Source organism: Myodes glareolus, chromosome X (genome assembly GCF_982192425.1).
Source record: "Myodes glareolus chromosome X, mMyoGla1.1, whole genome shotgun sequence".
Lineage (NCBI taxonomy): Eukaryota > Metazoa > Chordata > Mammalia > Rodentia > Cricetidae > Myodes > Myodes glareolus.
In genome coordinates this window covers 4,292,824-4,311,910 of record NC_142053.1, presented here as the reverse complement: position 1 = coordinate 4,311,910, position 19,087 = coordinate 4,292,824, and the positions used below count along the sequence as shown (strand labels likewise).

Sequence of the window (19,087 nt, the reverse complement as noted above, 5' to 3'; positions counted from 1 at the left end):
CCCATTCTCTATGGTGGGATGCCATGTTCAGTCTTGATGCTGGGGGGTAGTGAATTGGTCCTACCCCAACTTAATGTGCCAGACTTTGTTGAGTCCCATGGGAGCCCTTCCTGCTGGGAGAAGTGGATGGGATGTGGGCTGGGGGGGAAGGCGAGAGGGGACAGGAAGAAAGATGGGAGGGAGAACTATGGTTGGAATGTAAAATGAAATTTTAAAAAAGTAAATAAATTTAGAAAAAAGAATACTTCCATCTCAGACATCTAGCTTCTAGAAGTGGAAAAGGATTAGCTTCTGTTGTTTAAACAACTCAGTTTGTGGTTCTTTGTTACAGTGGTCCCAGAAAACATTACTACATCTACATTGTAGTCCCCAGTTTTCTCACTATCAAGAACCTTTTCTGCAGACAAAACCCAGTTGCTTAACACATATTGTGTACTATATACTCTTGGGTGCACATGACTATTCTTTTTAGGCTCGTATTTCTAAAAATTTGTTCTATCAAGTACACTACAGCATATTTTAGCTTTTACTAACAGTCTTTCCATTTACTCATTAGATGAACAGGATTACCTTAGTGTGACATAATTTATACCTCAAGTCAAATAATGTGACGTTTAGCTGTTGAAGTTCCATTAGGTTTTTAGAAATACCAAAACTTGTTCTCAGAACATTCATTATTAAGTTTGTGGATCCCCAGGGCTTTAAGGACCAAGAGATGATTAGCAAGATCAGCAATTAGCAAAGTGTTCCTGCCAAGAACCCTATATCACCATGTCTGGTGGTATAGATCTGTAATCTCAGTCACTGGAGAGGCTGCAACAGAAAGATTGAGTCCACCGCCTGCCTGGGCTACGGAATGAGCTCAAGGCTGACTTGACGGAGTGAGAACCTGTGTCAAACTTTAAAAGGGGATGGGGAGTTCTGGGAGTAGTTGTTCAGTGGGATAGCACAGAAAAAAATGAAAGAATTTGTGCAACATACCAATCTAACCAGCACTGCAGAAGTAGACAGTTCAGATGAATGTGCTTTACTCAGTTCCAAAAAATTCTACTTATGAATGTTAAGATTCAAATGATTTTTATGAGTTGTTTTTGAGATATTCTTTAACATTTTCCCACCACTCAAAGTGGAGAAAAACGGACTACAAGCTCCATGCTCTTGAGTGGCTGCCCAGTATGTCACTTGTGGCACTCAGCTCTCCACTTTCTGAGTTCATCCACTAGGTTCACCCAAGGATTCTGCATGAGGCCTACAGAGGTGTTGCTACATTTAAATTGAAACTCGGGCTTCCTACTGCTCAATCCAAGATCCATCCATGGCAGGTTTACTTGTGATTTCAAGTATGCTTAGTATTCCGTGGTGCAGAAAATAGGTATGTGGTCAGCAGCCCTGTCAAGCCTTGACCATGTAAGGGCTGTCCTTGTCTTAGCAGCCAGGGGCAACGTAATTTTGCTAAGCCTGTCCTGGGGCGTACACACCCTTTTCTGTTGGTGCCTCTCGGGTTGCCTGGGAGCATAGTTCCATCTGTCCTTACTATTTTTGAGTCCCTGTTGTCTCATTGGCGGATTTCTGAACAGCTGCAAAACATACTTTTAACCCTACGTGGAAGTTTGGGTCACCTGCTACCAACGTGGAACAGTCACTCTCAGCAAAGGCTCTTTCGGTGGACAGTTCTCTAGTTTTCCTGACTCGGGTGAGTGTTAAATTCCTCTGAACTTCCTGCTGGACTGCCAAGAAGGCCAGGAATGAATGAGGTCTTTGCTCATGGGCTGGTGGAATAATGTGCATTGCTTTTTGTGTTGTTGGAAACTGCTCAGTTGCCTAGCACCACAGCCGGCGGCCGGCTTGTCCTTTCCGCGGCTCCTCCACTTCGGGTGACCAGGTTCCCGTGGCACCGCAGGCAGGACCGAGACGCGCAGGAGAGCACCGGGCCTGGGAGGACGATGTTGCGCGGAAAGTCCAGGCTCAACGTCGAGTGGCTAGGCTACTCTCCCGGCCTGCTCCTGGAGAAAGAGCTGCTCGCGCCGGCACGAGCCCCACGGAACCCTCGCGGGTAAGTCACGTGAGTGCCGCGCCCCACCCGCGCCTGCGCGCGCTGCCTCCTCCGTCACCGCGCCGCGCCGCGCTGCACCTGCGTGCTTCGGCCAGCTACTTCCGGTGCGACTGGCCTAGTATTGTCCCGGTCCCGGCAGTCGCCTAACCCCGCCAATTATCTCGCGCCTGCTGCTGCCCTTGAGGCCACGCCATGGAGCGCCTTGATAAAGCGGCGCTGAATGCGCTGCAGCCACCAGAGTTCAGGTATTTTTGAGTTCGGCTGGGTAGCCGTGTGTGTGGGGGGGTGTCGGCTCTGGCCTGGCGTGCGCCGCAGGGAACGGAGATGACGAACCGGGCGGCCTTGGGATCAGGCCCCTCCGTGGGCTGCTACGGGCTCCGGAAGAGGGCTGGCAGCTTGCAGCCTGCAGCTTCACGACTGGTGGCCCCACCTTTCATTTAAGCGAGCAGGCCCCCAGTCCTTGCTTCCTTGTATTTCCTCTCCCTGTTGTTAGGCGAGCTTGCTGATTTGCCGTCTCTCTTTTGCCAGGCATGCTCTGTTGAGGACAGGCATCAGGCCTCCTTCATCTTGAAACCTGCCAGGGCCTACATCACATGGTCTTGTAAATATCTGGGGTGTAAATGGAGCGGAGGCCGACCCTGGTGTGAGGCCGCTTCTCTTGGGGGGAATCAGTCAGTAGGGTGGAAGAGAAGCAACCGTTAATTTACATCATCGTTATTCTTAATTCTTAGTTTGGCAAACTGCTTAGTTTTCAGCTTTGGAAAAACAGGAAGTTGAATTCAGATAAGTGATTTTTTTCCAAGATCACAAAATTAGACCACACAGTTACTATGGCTTGAAAGTGGACATCTGGCCACACCTGCTGATTCCACAACCCTGTAATCCTTTTACTCTCCATTAATGATAATGGGTATTTTTTTGCAACAATGACTTTTTATAATACCGAAAGACAGCCTTACTAAGTATACTAACAATACAGTATACCATCTAGACACTTACTAGTGTTTTCTAATGGAATTTAAAAAATCTTCAAATCATTCTCATTCAAATCTTGACTGCCACAAAGAGAGGTGTGGTAATCTCTATCTGTTCAATGTTTGCTGTAGAAATTTGTGTGAAGTAGGAAAACTAGAAAGTGTTAAAGATTAGGAGCTTGATAAGATTCATTGGGAACATTCTTTTTGTGTGACTAACATTAATTCTGGCTTCTCCTTCCATTCCTCATTTCTGACAGGTCTCAGCAACTCCTAGTCAAAGGTATAAAATAAATCAATAAAATGGTATCCATTGCTTTTTAAAAAAATAATATGTCACTGATTCTACCTGACTTGGTTTTTGCCAGCAGAAGCAACAGGTGTCGAGGGCTATGGCTAGAAGCAAAAATATAAAAGTGGTATAAACACCCGGGAAAGTTGATCAGCTATTTTTTTAAACTTGTACACTTAACTTTGACGATCCAGCCTTGTGCTTTGGACATTTTGGACAATGACAGACTGCAAGTGTATTTCATGGGATCGGATTATCTAGTGCGATTTCAGCCATCTTAATTTTTAGTTTGTATAAGTATGCTCGGTGATATTTGTGGAATGACAAAATTGTCTAAAAAGACATTTCTCAAAAAAAGTTTTCTGTTTTTAAATAGTGGTTAACTCTACTTAATCTTAAACTGTGCATGTAGCAGAGAAGAGACAAATTTTTGAAGTTTAAGGTAGAGAGTAGTATGTATGTATTGAAAATAATAGCCTGGGTGGGTGGTGGTGGTATGCTCCTTTAATTCCAGCACTCAGGGAGGCAGAGGCTAGTGGATCTCTGGGGTGGTGAGTTTGAGGCCAGCTTGGTTTGCAGAGTGAATTCCAGGAGAGCCAGGGCTATACAGAGAAATTCTGCCTTGAAACAAAACAATAATAATAATAGGCCATAAATTATTAACATATACATATAGGCTATGGGGGACTGGACAGTAATATACAGTAAAGGTTATATTTGCTTGGTGGGACTGTGATTTGTTTACCCTATTATTTTTTATTGCATTGTATCATCTTTTTAATAAGTGTTTATAAACAATTATTTTAATGTGGGTATATGCACATGAGTTCAGGTGCCTGTGGAAATCAGAGGCATTGGATCTTCTGGACCTGAATTTAAGGCAGTTGTGAACTGGGACTGGAACTGGGTTCTTTGGAAGAACAATACCATTGAGCCATCTCTCTGGCTCATGCTTTTAAAAATTTTTCCAGATAGTAGGTATTTAAAAGAGATTAACTATAGAACACTCTAGATGTAGTAGCATAGGCCTCTTAATACTAGCTACTGGGAAACAGAAGAATCACAAGTTCAAGGTCTAATTGGGCTACAAAGTGAGTTCTAGGCTACCATGGAAAACTTAGTGAGACCCAGTTTCAGAAGATAAGAAATAAAAAGGGGTAGAAAGGTAGTTGAGTGATAGAGCATTTGCCTAGCATATATATATGGTCCTGAGTTCAATCCCTGGTATTGAAAACTAAATAGTTAACTAAATAAGTAAGAATAACCAATCAATCCTTTCTTTGAATTTTTGTTCCTTATCAAGTTAGATAAATAATCTGATTATTGCATGCTTACAGTACCACAAAATATGAATTTATCACTAAGGAAAATCTAAATTTCAAAGCTTTTCTAAGACCCAGAAAAGAAGTGGTTGAATAGTGAGTATTTTCATATTTTGGATATATATGATATATTTGATTATATGTATGATTATATACACATATGGTGAGGATTATGTAGCTCAGTAATGACAGAGTATAGTAAAAGATAATACATTTAGGTAACATAACAAAAGATAATCGTTGAACTTTTTGTTTCATGGCAGTAAGCTTAACAGTAAGATTTAATTTCTCATACTTGTACAAGGACTGTAATCAAGTCAGCAAGTTTACTACAGTACAGTTTTGTGAGATATAATTTACATCTTGCGGATTAGCTAATTAGACTCAGTGGCCTTGGGTCTTTGCTACTTTATTGGACTTTGACCACAGTTCCGAATTTTTCCCCCTACTCATGGTTGCCATTGTTTTATTCTTTCTATAGATTTGGTCATCTTTTATTGAAGAATTTATATTTATGTGGGATTGTAAAATATGTTTACTCACATTGTCTGCGCGCGTGCGCGCGCGCACACACACACACACACACACACACACACACAATATGAAGAAATGGCTGTATCTGTGTAGAGTACTTAGCCATGAATGGAGTTTGTAGACTGAGTGTAGGACACAATGCTACACTAAATTTACTCAAAATTTCCTTCATCATTGGTATATTCAGTCCCAATACCGCTGTTGAGCTGCCCATTTTAGGCTTTTATTTGGAGTTCCATGGCATAACCATGAATATATTTGTCTTTTCCATTTCCTCCCACCCAGCTGTATGTTCTAGGAGACCCTGACTGGGTCATGGCTCAGTTTGAGTCTAGAATACATCTGTCTTTTCTGGTTTTATCTATTTCTGGTCAGAAGTGTGTACAATCCTTGGGGAGGAGCTGTTTGTCCTAGGTTTTGGGTTTTTCTGAAGTAAATTCCAGGGGCACGCACCAGCACATTATATGCCAAGCTGAGGGTCCTGTTCAGGTACATGCATGCGTATGGAAGCCATTTGTCTCAGAATTCTTTCATCTTCAGGAGGGTGATTATTATATTTGGATATGGCTTGTGAAAATTCTGTTTGTTCACTTTTTTTTTCCAGAAATGAAAACACTTTAGCTTCAACCCTCAAGACACTCCTGTTCTTCACAGCTTTAATGATCACAGTTCCTATCGGGTTGTATTTTACAACTAAATCTTATGTATTCGAAGGTAATTTTTACATGCTTGAGGACATTTATCTTTTCTAATTTGTTCAATGGTTTTCTAAATCTTTTTGTTGTTAAAGTTGTTTTCTTATTCCTTTTGTTTAAATAGTATATAATATGTATATTATATATCTTGCTTAACTGTACACACACACGCACATGCACACACGCAGGCACATATCCATTAAGAATTCATATGCTTTGGTTGGCTGGTGTGGTGCTGCATGAGTATACTTGAGAGGTGGAGGCAGAATTAGGGCCTGGACTCATAAAAGAGTCAGAGGCCAAGCAGAGCTACATGAGACCCTGTCTTAAAAACAAAACAAATTTTTTTTGATGTTTCTTACATATAATGTATTGCTTTAAATGCTTTACATGAGATTATCTACAGAATCTCCACGACAAACTTCTGAATTAATATGTATTTTAGAAATGCAGTACAACAAAGGTAAGTAATTTCTGTCTGCACCACAAGTAACTGGTGAAAATGGGAGATGAAAACAGTACTTCCAAGGTCTGTGGCATGGGCACTGTTCTCTTCCCTTACGGACACTCATGGAACTATGATGATGTAGGAGGGTCATCTGTCTATTTGTTACTTTCATTGGTTAATAAAGAAATTGCCTTGGCTTTTGATAGGACAGCAGCTTAGATAGGTGGAGTAGACAGAACAAAATGCTGGGAGTAAGAAGCAGAGTCAGGCAGAGGCAGAGAGCCACCGCCATAAAGCTGCAGGGTCAGACATGCTGAATCTTTCCTGGTAAGCCATGAGCTCGTGGTGACATACAGATTATTAGAAATGGATTGAATCATTATGTGAAAGTTAGCCAATAAAGGGCTGGAGACAATGGGCCAGGCAGTGTTTAAAAGAATACAGTTTCTGTGTAATTATTTCAGGGGCAAAGCTAGCCAGGCGGCCAGCCCGCCGCTCCTTCTATACTATGAGATGTCTTTCCTATGTTATTTTAGGGGTAGAATTATAAACTAAAGCAATGTAATTTGGTAACTGGATGCCAATTCTACTTATAATGCTCTTTCATTTTCTCTCATTGCTCTTAAATGTCTGTCTACGTGTATAAAATCAGAGATTTGTGCTACAAATGTATATAAGAAATCGTATTGATATTAAAAATAAACAACCCTTGGTATTTTCTGATTTTATAGAGCAGGCTGTGTTAGTGCCTTTTCATGCTGAACTATTTATTTTATTTTTATTTTAGATACCAACCACAGTTCCCCCTCCCTCTCCTCCTCTTACTCCCCCCCTACTTTTCCCTTACCCCCCCCACTTTTCCCTTACCCCCCCACTTTTCCCTTACCCCCCCCCACTTTTCCCTTACCCCCCCACTTTTCCCTTACCCCCCCCACTTTTCCCTTACCCCTCATTTACTTCCCAGAGAGGGCAAGCTCTCCCATGGGGAGTCAGCCAAGCCTGGCATATTGAGTTGAGGCAGGACCAAGTCCCTCCCCCCTGTATCAAGGTTGAGCAAGGTATCCCATCATAGGGAATGCACACCAAAAAGCCAGTTCACGCACCAGGTATAACTCCTGGTCCCACTGCCATGGGTCCCACAAATAGACCAAGCCACACAACTGCTACCCACATTCAGAGGACCCAGCTTGGTCCTATGCAGGTTCCACGGCTATCAGTCCATAAGCTCCCACTAGCTGAGGCCAGCAGTTTCTGTGGGCCTCCCAACATGATCTTGACCCCCATTGCTCATATAATCCCTTCTCCCTTTCTTCAATGGGACTCCAGGAGTTTGGCCCAGTGCTTGGCTATGGATCTCTGCATCTGCCTATGCTGAACTATTTTTACCCTATAATTTTTTTTATAAGTTTTTGTCATTGGATTTTATGTGGAAACATATTTTAATTCATATATGTTATTTGTACAAAATGATGGACTTAGTTATGGCAACCAGTGGTATAATGTCAAGAGCATTTCCTAATAGCTGGTGTGAATTTTAAAATGTAGAACTGGGCATGACAGGAGACACCCGTAATGCTGGTACTAAAGAAACTGACAGGAGGATCTCAACTTCCCAGCCACCATGGTCTACAGAATGAGATCTTGTGAATATTGAGAAACAGGAGGAAGAACAGAAAGAAGAGGAGGAAGAGGAAAGAACCATGTGTATCTCTGCTCATTCTAACCATTCTGTCTCTCATGTGTGATTGTATACATTTCTTTTATGTCTTCTTTCTTTTTAAGACTTTTTTATAGTTTTTTATTTTATATTATTTTACTTTTTGAGATAATATACATTATATCATTTCTTCCTTCCATTCCTTTTCTCATCTTCCCTTTCTTACTCTCTTTCAAATTCATGACCTCTTTGTAGTGCTATTTCATTTGTATTTTAATAAATAAAGCTTGCCTGAGGTTCAGCCCCACTGGTCAGCCTTACAGCCTTTAATACCTTTAATACCACACACCTTTAATACCAGTAGCCACACCAGTTTGCCATAGAAACCAGGTGGAAGTGGTGCACGCCTTTAATCCCAGCACTAGAGAGGATTGTAAAACGGGAATAGGCGGCTCTCAGTCACAGTCTCATTCTGAGAGTCCTGGAGGCAGGATCGCCATTTCAGACTGAGGGAGAGGGAAGAGCCAGTGGCTGGATGTTTTGCTTTTCTGACCTTCAGGTTCAACACCAATATCTGTCTCTCAGTTTTTATTAATTATGCTACACCTCTTTTTTCATTAAGTGTGTGTCTTCTGTGTCTATGTGTTTTCCTAAATATTAAGTACAACATGCTTAGTCTGCATAGTGTTACTTGTGTGTATATGTTTTACAGGCTGACCAGTTGGTATATTGGATAACCAATTGGTGTGTTATTCCTTGTGAAAATTTCTTTCTCACTCTTAGTATTCCTTACTTGCCTGTAGTTCTTTGTGTAGAGCTGAGGCCTCCTGGGCTTTTCTTCCTCCATATCAGCGTGTCTACTGTTCTTGCTCAGCTCAAGTCTAGGGAGTCATGTTGGTGAGACTTTAGGGCTATATCTTCTGACATTACTAGGAGGTATAATCCCATAACACTCCCTGATTTTCTGTCTCTTACAGTCTTTCTGTGCCTTCTGCATTGCAATGTTGCCTGAGCCCTAGCTACAGGACTTGTTTTGTAGATGTAGTCCTTGGGACTAAGTTACATTACTCTGCGATTTGGTTGGGTGGTTGTTTTTTATAATGGTCCCCGTTCCAAACAGAATTCTTAGGCTTTGAATTTTGTGGTTTGGTGAGGAATAAATTTTTTTTTCTTTTTTCAATAGGTGCCCTTGGAATGTCCAATAGAGACAGCTACTTTTATGCTGCAATTGTTGCTGTTGTTGCTGTTCATGTGGTTCTGGCCCTGTTTGTCTATGTGGCCTGGAATGAAGGCTCACGGCAGTGGCGTGAAGGCAAACAGGATTAAAGTGAACATCACCTTTTGATAGCATGAAATTATTTTTGAATATGTTAAGTACTTCTGGGATATTGATAATAAATACATATTGTTTGAATAAAGTTGAAAGAACATGTTAAAATCAGTCTTAAGGAGTCAGTCGCATTTGGCTAAATTTTGACCCACCCACTAATATGATATGGTCACTTTGAACTTTGAATCTCCATTTGCAAACAAAAATTTGGAAAAGTTAAATAGGTACAAATGTATATGTTAAGAGAGTTATATTTTATCCTAGGAAGAATTTGATTACCTTATAACAACAAAAACGTATAGTGATTTGCCTTATACTTTTAAGTTTTGTTTATTTGGGTAGATTAAGAAATGCTTAGTGAAGCAAATCTAAATTTCCTTTTTCACTGGAGGATTTCCTGGAAAATACCCAGTCCTTGCATTTGAGATTCTAATTTCCTCTGAAAAGTTCCCTAAATTGTAGGCAGTATAGTTAATCTGAATGTCACTGAGGAAGGAAAACTCTCACATTCCATTATTTAATGGGGAAAGTTGCTGAAATCACACCCATTCATACAAAGAATTTAGGGTTACAGAGGCAAAGAATTGAGCTGACTGTCAGCATTGTGATTATCATGCTAACATTGTGCCCTCATTTTTCTTTGAAATTAGGCTTCAGTTGCAAAGTTTATCAAAATCCCATTTAATATATAAAATAGATAGTATATAATAAGTATTAGAATGCCAAAATGTCCAGCTTTCACACATGGAGAGTGTATACAGTCTTAAACACATCTCTTATGAGATAGTCTTGGAGTTTTTGTTGATCCTTTTTTTAAAAAAAAAATCAGTGCTAAGTTACATCCTGTATTTATAGATAATCCTTCAAGTCTTTTTTGATGAGAACACTCTTGCCCCAGATAAAAAGCCCTGTTACCTTGCTTTGGTACCTTCAGTCTGTGGTCAGATAAACCACTTGGTACTGTGTATTTGCAATTTTAAAAATGCTATTCCCCAAATATTTATTTTTTTCTTAAAAGTTCATAATATGTGTTCTGTAAAACACTGGGAAAATACATGTAACAATTGGCCCATAATGTTACTACTCGCAGACCATCAGTAGTTTAGTTCACAACTCCTGTTTCTTAATGCTGGTTCCAAATACACTACAACCTTGGTTTAAGTTTAGATCTTGCCAACTCTACCAAAGAACTGTTTGCAGTTTTTCCTATACCTGATCTTGCCCATTGTCTACCTTTAGTCTTCTCAAATTCACATTTCAATGTTTTTTTCATAAAATTTTGAGATAACTCAATTTAAATACTGTATAACGTGGATATATCAAAACATTACATAGTACCCCATAAGCATGTATGCTTTTTGTTTTTATATGTGAATTAAATGTAATTGTAAAAATGAAGAGTGTTCAAATAACTGTTACTGATAATTCTTATATAATGAGTGGCCCCTGCTTTAATGTTTGCCATTGATTTGTTTGTCTGCTGTTATTTTTATGCTGTGGAACTAGACTAGAGAAATAGAGGTGATTAGACATATAGATATGTGTTTGTGTTACATTATCGCAAAAGCAAGATTAATGTAATTATTAAAGGGTTGTTCTTAATTCTTAAATTTAACTGTTGTATGTAGTTTGTATTTAAAAGTGAGTATTCCAAATATAAGGGTCTTTATTTTGTAAAGACTGCAATTTTTAGTATTAAGATAGTTGAATCTCAGACATTATGTACTAGATTTCTAGATGGTTCCCTTATTAGGTGGCCTATTGTATTTAGAATTGTCCACTCAGTTTCTTTTTATGTAATGCTAAGGTTTTTTTCTTCTTCTACTTTAGGGATCTTGTACTCTTTGTAAAATACACAGTCGGGTTATTTTGTTTGATTTTACACATTGCTGACTAAATAATGGTACAGGTCTTTTAAAGTATTTTAACCAGGGGTACATGTAAACACATGTAATTTTCCCTTGATAAAGTACAATGTGTTTGAACATTAAAATCAAATATTCACATTGATACTTAGAATTATTACAGAATAGATTTATTTTCAAAGCTGTTCATTTTTTCCTAGGATTTTGGACTGCTCGTTCTTGAATTTGCTGCTGTTAGCTATGTCAATGAATGTGGTATTTGACATTTTTAAAAGATATCTAACTAGTTTCCTCTTGCACAAAGTACATATTTCATAATGTGTTAGAAGAAAAGTTACAGTTAATTGTTAAGTGTTTTCCGGCAGGAATATGTTCACTGATGTTCAAAACCTGATTATAACAGTAATCTCAATTAGGGAGTATAACTTGAAGTGTCAGTGCAAGCTACTGATTTTACCACCTTTGCTGTAACACCACCTTCCTCACCTTCTGATTTGCCTCCAATAATTTTTTCCCGCAGTACTGAAACAATGGAAGGTCTGCTGTAGGATGCGATTGATAGCATTCACTCTTCAAATGGCTGCCTTTTCACGTGCTACAGTAGCATTCTGGTTTGCGATGATAGTAAAGAATTTTAAACCTGCTATTCAACAGAACTGGGTGTTTCATGGGAATCTAACAGTAATTATAATAACTTGAAAGTTTACATCAAAAAACTCATACTGAGCCAGCCCTGCAGGCAGAAGCACACCTATACTTCCAGTATTTGGGAAGCAGTTGCAGGAGGATCAGGAGTTCAAGGCCACCCTGGGGCTACAGGAGAGCCTGAATCAATAGCAAAATTCTACAAAAAACGGGACCAATTTCACTTTATCAAAAGAAGCAGCCAATGGGTTTGTCTTTATTTTCATGTAAATCTTATGTATAGAGGAAAGTCATATTAGTCAGTAAAAGTATTTAGACAAGTAAGGTGCAACTAAGAAAAGCTAAAGCTGAAGGTATATGAAAGAAAGGATTGAAATCTTGATTTACATGTATCTACTATATCTCCAGACAGTTTCATATTTAGTGCCTAGGTATAGTAAATTTGTAGACTTGTTAGGCCCATTTGATAATTAGTTCAATGATGGTACTGTATTTGTCACTTAGGTCAATGGCAGGTTTCTTTACTCAAGTCTTCTGTCATTCACTAGTAAAATATACAACCATTCAGATTCTACTAGCTGTTAAATTTATTTTCACCAGGGTTGTGCTGGAGTGTAAATAGCTTGACAGAACTTTTTTTCAGGGGGATGGAGTTACCTTGAAAAATGAATTACTCTCAGAGATGTTAGGGACCTCCCCATCAATACCCTGTGAATAGCTTAACCCTTTATTCTGTATGAAAGTCTGGTATCTTTCCATATCACTGCCGGCCACACTTATATCTGTGTTAATTGCTATGTGTGCTTGAAGTATGTGTTCTTTTTAAGATGTTCTGTAAGTCATATTGTCAGTTATACAATCTAGTCTTCCTTCCACGTTTGGTGAAGTTTCACTGAACAGGAATAATAGCAATAGCTAACAACATCTGCACAGCACCTTACAATTTGCAAAGAACGTTCACATATTCTTGTCTGAGTTTTGCATAGTGAACCTGTTACAGAGATGTCTTTTGATGTCAATGCTGAGTGTTAGAATTTTCAGTCACCAGTGTCACTGGCCATGCTATGGCCACTGACTGGGAGTGGGGTGGGGTGGGGGTGACAATGTGCTGTCTGTAAAGCTTGTGTCATCACAATGGGGCCTGCATTTCTTAGCCACTTGCATCAGACTGACTTGTTAAGTGATGCTTTTCTAGTCTTTACTTGAATGGGTTTTGTATTCAGTATACTGTAGCCTGTAATTTGTATTTATTTACCACCTGTTGTCATTAAAAAATAGTATCTGTAATACTACTGTGCTGTGTCCTCATTTAGTGGATATTGTTTTTATTAACCCCTGGTTTTAAAATGTGTTTGTGTGCTTGTTTCTGTTTATAATGTAAAATATGTGCAGAGTTCAGTTTTTAAATGTGTGTTTGCTTCTGTGTGTACCATACAGTATAAGAATAGAGCTGTCAAGGTTAAGGTTTATTATATCACATGAAAGAATGGAGATATTTGGGTTGCGTGGGGTACTGAGGTGGACGGATTGGTTATATTCCAACTAGGGTGAATCAGTTAGAATTGATTTGGAGATAGGTTAAAGAAAGCTTGCTTCAGCCAGATGTGGAAGTACACACTTAGGAGGTGAAGGAGGACCAGATGTTCAAGTTCATCCTGAGATACATATAGGAAGTGTAAAGCCATCCTTTGCTACATGAGATCCTGTTTCAAAACACAAATTGTAAATTTGGGGGAATAAATGGATTTCAAATTCCACTAAAGGAATAAGGTTGAAAGTATTTGAGACTCATTAAGAGAATTCCTGGGGACCTTTAACATTACAGCACACACCCACGGCTAATTTCCTGTATCTTGTTTATTGCTTTGGCTCCAGCTCCTTTTGGTGCTTTTGGGGACTCCAACTAATCCTTAGCAATAAATAGCATCCCATTCCAACTATCATTTGAAAGGTCTTAGTTCCAAAAATACAGATAATGAGATGTCCAGGAAGCTTAGGACACAGGTAATAGCATTATAGAAACCAATTGCTTCTATGGTGACTGGAACCAGACTGTGGAATGTAATTAAAAGCTACCATTTGTGCAAATGTAACCCGGACCTTTAACTCCATACCTCTGAGAGTGCAGCCTGGAAATCAAGGACAATCCCTTCAGTGCCTCCTGATGGGACTTGCTAGGAGAGATACAGTTTTGTCTCTAAATGAACTGGACTTGAAGACATTTGTTTAAAATATGGCTGCTTTATAGTATTTGTATTGATCTGTGTGTTGACTCTGTCCTAGGAAATAGGAAGATCTCAGTACAATCGCTCTGTACCAAATTTTGCCAGTTGTGGCTCAGGAAGGGGACCAAATGGTTGGAGCAGGGTCATCACGCTCTTTCTCTCCATACCTGTGGGTCTGTGTTCCCAGGATTGCTGTGTACTTAGCTCTGAAGCCCTACAGCATCCCCATTCTCATATCCCTTTCTATTTCTGTCACCACTGCACCTGTGTATCTTTGTACATCTCAAGTCCCTTATGTAAAATGGCTGAGTATTTGCATACAATGTACACACATACTTTTGTACACTTTGTCACCTGTAGATTTTTTATTGCCTAATGTGTTGTTGGAGGCTGCTAACTTGTTTCCTGACCACCCAGCAGCTCAGACCTGAAATAACCACACAGAAACTATTAATTAGATCACTGCTTGACCAATCACTTAAGTGTATTGGTAGCTAGCTCTTACATCTAGTATTAACCCATTTCCAGTATTTTATATTTTACCACGAAACTCGTGGCCTGCTGGCAAGGTTTTAGCTGGCAGCTCCATGGTTTCTCCTTTGCCTTCTTTCTCCCAGCATTCAGTATAGTTTTCCCTGCCTAGTTCTACTCTGCCCTATCAACAGGCCAAGGCAGTTTCTGTAGCTACTAGTTAGAAACACAGACCTCTTCCTCCATTTTTCTCCTAGTCCCCTTGGACCAATTAAAATTAAAAATTGAGTAAATTAGTAAATAGGGAAGAATTAGAGAGCTCAACAAATGAAATAAGTCATAAAAGGTAAACCAGTAGTTTTGAATGAGTTGGCCAAGGGGTTTGATGGAACTGCCACCTGTAGATGACAGGGTTCTAATATGGCCCAAGATTCCCACTCTCTTTTCCACTCTGATCACTGGTAGAAGCTATAAATGGGATGGGACAGTAACTCTATTGCTTATGTATTTGGGCTTCTGGGGCTGCTGCCACAAAGCACCACTCAGTGTGGTCAATGATTGCAAAGCGGGGGCTTCGTGGCACACTCTATGATCCTGGTGCTCAGGAGGTAGAGTCAGGAGTACCAGAAGTTCAAGTTCATCCTGAGTTACATGGCAAGTTTAAAGACAGCCTGAGATATGTGAGACCGGGGGTGGAGGGGTGGGAGGTGCATACAACCATATTTCCTTACAATGCTAGAGGTCAGAACTATGAGATCAACGTGTGGGGTGGGTTGATTCTCCCCAGAGCCTCTCTCCGTGCCTTGCGGATGTTTGTTGTTTGTCCTGTCCTCAAATGGTCACTCCTCCATGGAAATTTGTGTTCATCTCATCCTATGAGGATCCCTGTCACACTACACTGGCACCCTCCCTAAAAATCTAAGATGAATATGAGAAGCACTTGGCATTGATTTATAACCAACAGATAAAGAAAGCTCCAAGCCAGGAAATACAGGTAGACTGTAAATATAGGTAGACTGTAAAAGGTGGGATCTCATCTGTTGCAGGAGCCCCTTGTTGGTTCCTGGCCACCTGGCTAGCTTAGACTGGAAATAATCACACAGAAACTATTAATTAAATCACCGCTTGGCCCGTTAGCTCTAGCTTCTTATTAGCTAACTCTTACATATTAATTTAACCCATTTCTATTAATCTGTGTGTGGTCACGTGGCTGTGGCTTACTGGGTAAAGTTTCGGCATGTCTGACTCTGGCAGTGGCTCCATCCATAGCTTCTCTCTGACTCTGCCCTTCTTTTTCCCAGCATCCACTCTAGCTTTTCCCACCTCGTTCTGTTCTGTCCTTGTCATAGGCTCAAAGCAGTTCTTTATTCATTAACCAATAAAATCAACACAGAGACAGGAGGACCTCCCGCACCACCTGTCGGTTCATTTTTCTGCATAGGCCACAAGTTTCTCAAAACACCAATGGCAGTGACACAATGGGTATCTTCAAACAAGCTGAGAGGTAGCTTCAAATTCTCAACAGACTTTTTTGGGTGTCTTTCTGAGGTCCAGAAATCAACCATACATGCAGAAAATATGTCAGTCAAAATTTCCCCCGCTCTGTGTGCTCAGTGCCAAGCTTTGGAACTGGCACAGAACAGATATCAAGTACATGCACCAAGTAAGCAAATGTCATTCCCCCTATACCCTTTTAGTGGGTTCTTTCTTTCTCATTAATATGTGCTTTCTGGATTCTTGAGCTACTGAAGGAGCTGATCCCTGACCTGTATGAAACAAATGGTTTAGTGCTTTCTATCCTGACCTACAACACAAGAGTTCCTAGAAAGTGCTCACTCTTTCTAGTCGATGTCATCTGAATGCACTGTTCTTTATAGTTCTTACTTGGGAGGGGAGGAAAGGCATGGCAGCAGGAGCATAACAGCTGGTTACATTATGCCCACAGGCCGGAAGTAGTGAGGCACGAGTGCTGGTGCTCAGCAACCCCTTTTGCTCATGCTCACCTGTTGACTGTGTACCCAGCCCATACCTGGTGGGTCCTCCTCAGGGACGCCTCGTGGAAGAGGCCTTCACAGACATAGTCAGAGTTGTGTCTCAGGAGGTCAGAAGATCTAGTCAAGTTGACAATGAAGATAAACCATCACAACGAATAATTGTTTATATCATTTGATTTCCTTATTAGTACTAAAACAATTTTCCTTCTGGTCATAACCTTTGTGTAACTTTATGATGATATCTTATAACATGACCACAGTCCACGGAATAGATTTAAACCTGTAAAATTTACATATTTGTTATATGTTATTATTATGTGCATGCATGCACTTGTGATATTGTACACCACTGTTGTTTGATGTTTTACTCTTTTGGCTCTTTAGGCTCTTTGCAGGGACCACCAGCTAGCTCCCAAATAAATCACACCGATGCTTATTTTTAGTTATAAATGCCCACCCTTAGCTTGGCTTGTTTCTTGCCAGCTTTTCTTAAATTATCTTGTCTATCTTTGGCCTTGGGGCTTTTATTTTTCTCTATTCCTGTATACCTTTTCTTTCCTTCTTACTCTGTGACTGGCTGTGTAACTGTGTGGCTGTGTGGCTGACCCTTGAAGTCCTCCTCCTTCCTCTCTTGTTCCCAGATCCCTTCCTTCCAGACTTCTTCTCATATTTATCGCCAGCCCCACCTATTTCTCTCTCCTGCCTTGGTATTGGTCATTCAGCTCTTTATTAAACCATCAGGTGTTTTAGACAGGCACAGTAACACAGAGTTAACACATGCAACATAAACAAAAGTAACACACCTTAAAATAATATTCCCCATCACACTACAGTGCTCATGTGAAGGTCAGAATACAACTTGAAGAACCAAGTGGGTTTTAGGGATCAAAATGGGGATTATTCTTAAAGGTATGTACTAGAATATCATGGTTGTTTTACTTTACGATTCCCTGATAAGCCATGGAGTGGAACATATTTCCATGTACTTATTTCTACCTGTGCATCTTATTTTAATGCACATTAGTATCTGCTGTTTTTACTTTAATGCAATTAGTATCTGTGTGTGGGTACACATATGTATGTGGGCATGCATGCATGTGCGTGCGTGTGTAAGCCAGAGATGGGCCTTGGGTGGTATTCTTTGGGAACCATTTTTGAGAGATGGACTCTCACTGATCCTGGGGCATGCTGGTCACACTAGTCTGGCTGTCCAGCAAGCCCTAGGGATCTTCCTGTCCTTCCCCGAGGTCCCCGGTGCTAGCTGATAGGTAGGTGCCATTACACATCTTCTTATGAATGTGCTGGAGGGAGGGTTTAGCTTCTCATGCTTGACAGCAACTTTACAGACTGAGTTATTTTCCTACCCATAATTATTTCATAATCCTGACAAAGTTGTCACATTTTCAAAAATGTGAAATTTCACCTTGTTTGCTTTGCCTATCACTTCTCATTTTTTAAAAGCAAATAAAATGTTTTGTGAACTCTAAAAGTAAAATGAAATGTTTGAATCAAGAAGGTGAACTTGGTTTTAGTCCCACTTTCCCTTTAAGTGAATGATTGTCTAAAGAATTCACTTTCCTTTCAGAATCTCAGTGTATTCTCTAAAGTAAAACGAATGGCAAGGAAGATTTAAAAAGTTTTTGTGACTTTGGTTGCTTTTGCTTTTGTATTCTGCGTCAGCTAGTAGAGTGGTAATGTCAACATTCAGGCACCTGAACCTTTGGATGCCTCGTGATGCATTTATCTTGAAAATTTTCCATATTTCGTGTCCAGGCTGAAATGAAGAGCTCCGAGAGAGGCTGGTACCTAGCAACCGGATCTCTTCAAATACCTCATTGAATTGTGTTTGCAGAGAGTATCAGGGGAAAGAGTATAGACAGCAAAAATGGACCCACGCTTCCCTGTTAATTTCATTTGATGACTCACCCAGTCTGTCATGCAAAGATGGCATTGATCTAAATTGTGACCTTTTCTTCCATCTTCTATCATTAAAATAATGCCAGTAAAAGGGCAGTGACTCACCACAAAAACAGATTCTTTTTCAGAAAATTAGCAAAGCACTGTCACAAAGAACGTCGGCAAAAGGGTCTTTTTATTCACCCTACCTGGTGAGCAAGCAGCATCCTTTGTCCAGCTCATTAAGTGCCTCTTCTATAATATGTGCTGTGGATTCGGTCTAGCCTGTTATTTTGTTGATTTGCTCTCATTTTGAGCAGTATTTCAGGCATTGAATGCACAAGGTAATTTTCCACTGAATCAGTTGCTAGTCATCACTGCCTCTGTAATTCAAAGAGGCTTAGGGGCCTTTTTTACATTGTAAAATAGTTCTGATATTTAGTTTATGAATCTGGAGTCTCATATATGCATATATTAATATTAGGTCTCCATTTCTGTAAGTGGGTACTTAAAGTGATGGGGATGTTGAAATTATTGTTTTTCAATTATTAAATAAGCATATCACTAAGAAGAGAAACCTTAGAGTTTTGGTCTTAAAAATAAGGCTTATTAATTATGCAGTTATTATTTCAATCTGGCCCACTCCTATTAAATTATATATCCAGGCAACATTTAATAAGAAAAAT

At 40.0% G+C, this 19,087-nt stretch overlaps 1 protein-coding gene across 3 annotated transcripts; it reads left to right on the top strand.

The window, feature by feature from the left end:
- The first annotated feature begins 1,898 nt into the window (after positions 1-1,898).
- Vma21 (vacuolar ATPase assembly factor VMA21) lies at positions 1,899-13,102 on the top strand. Of its 3 annotated transcripts, XM_085684924.2 has the most exons (4): positions 2,659-2,694; positions 3,288-3,310; positions 5,780-5,889; positions 9,159-13,102. In XM_085684924.2, exons 1-4 carry the CDS (start codon positions 2,674-2,676, stop codon positions 9,299-9,301), a joined length of 297 nt encoding a protein of 98 aa, XP_085541050.1. In that variant the 5' UTR covers positions 2,659-2,673; the 3' UTR covers positions 9,302-13,102. The 3 variants fall into 3 exon arrangements, with proteins under 3 accessions (XP_085541049.1, XP_048313436.1, XP_085541050.1); XM_085684923.2 differs by lacking the exons at positions 2,659-2,694; positions 3,288-3,310 and adding an exon at positions 1,899-2,053; XM_048457479.3 differs by lacking the exons at positions 2,659-2,694; positions 3,288-3,310 and adding an exon at positions 2,134-2,298.
- Positions 13,103-19,087: the final 5,985 nt, after the last annotated feature.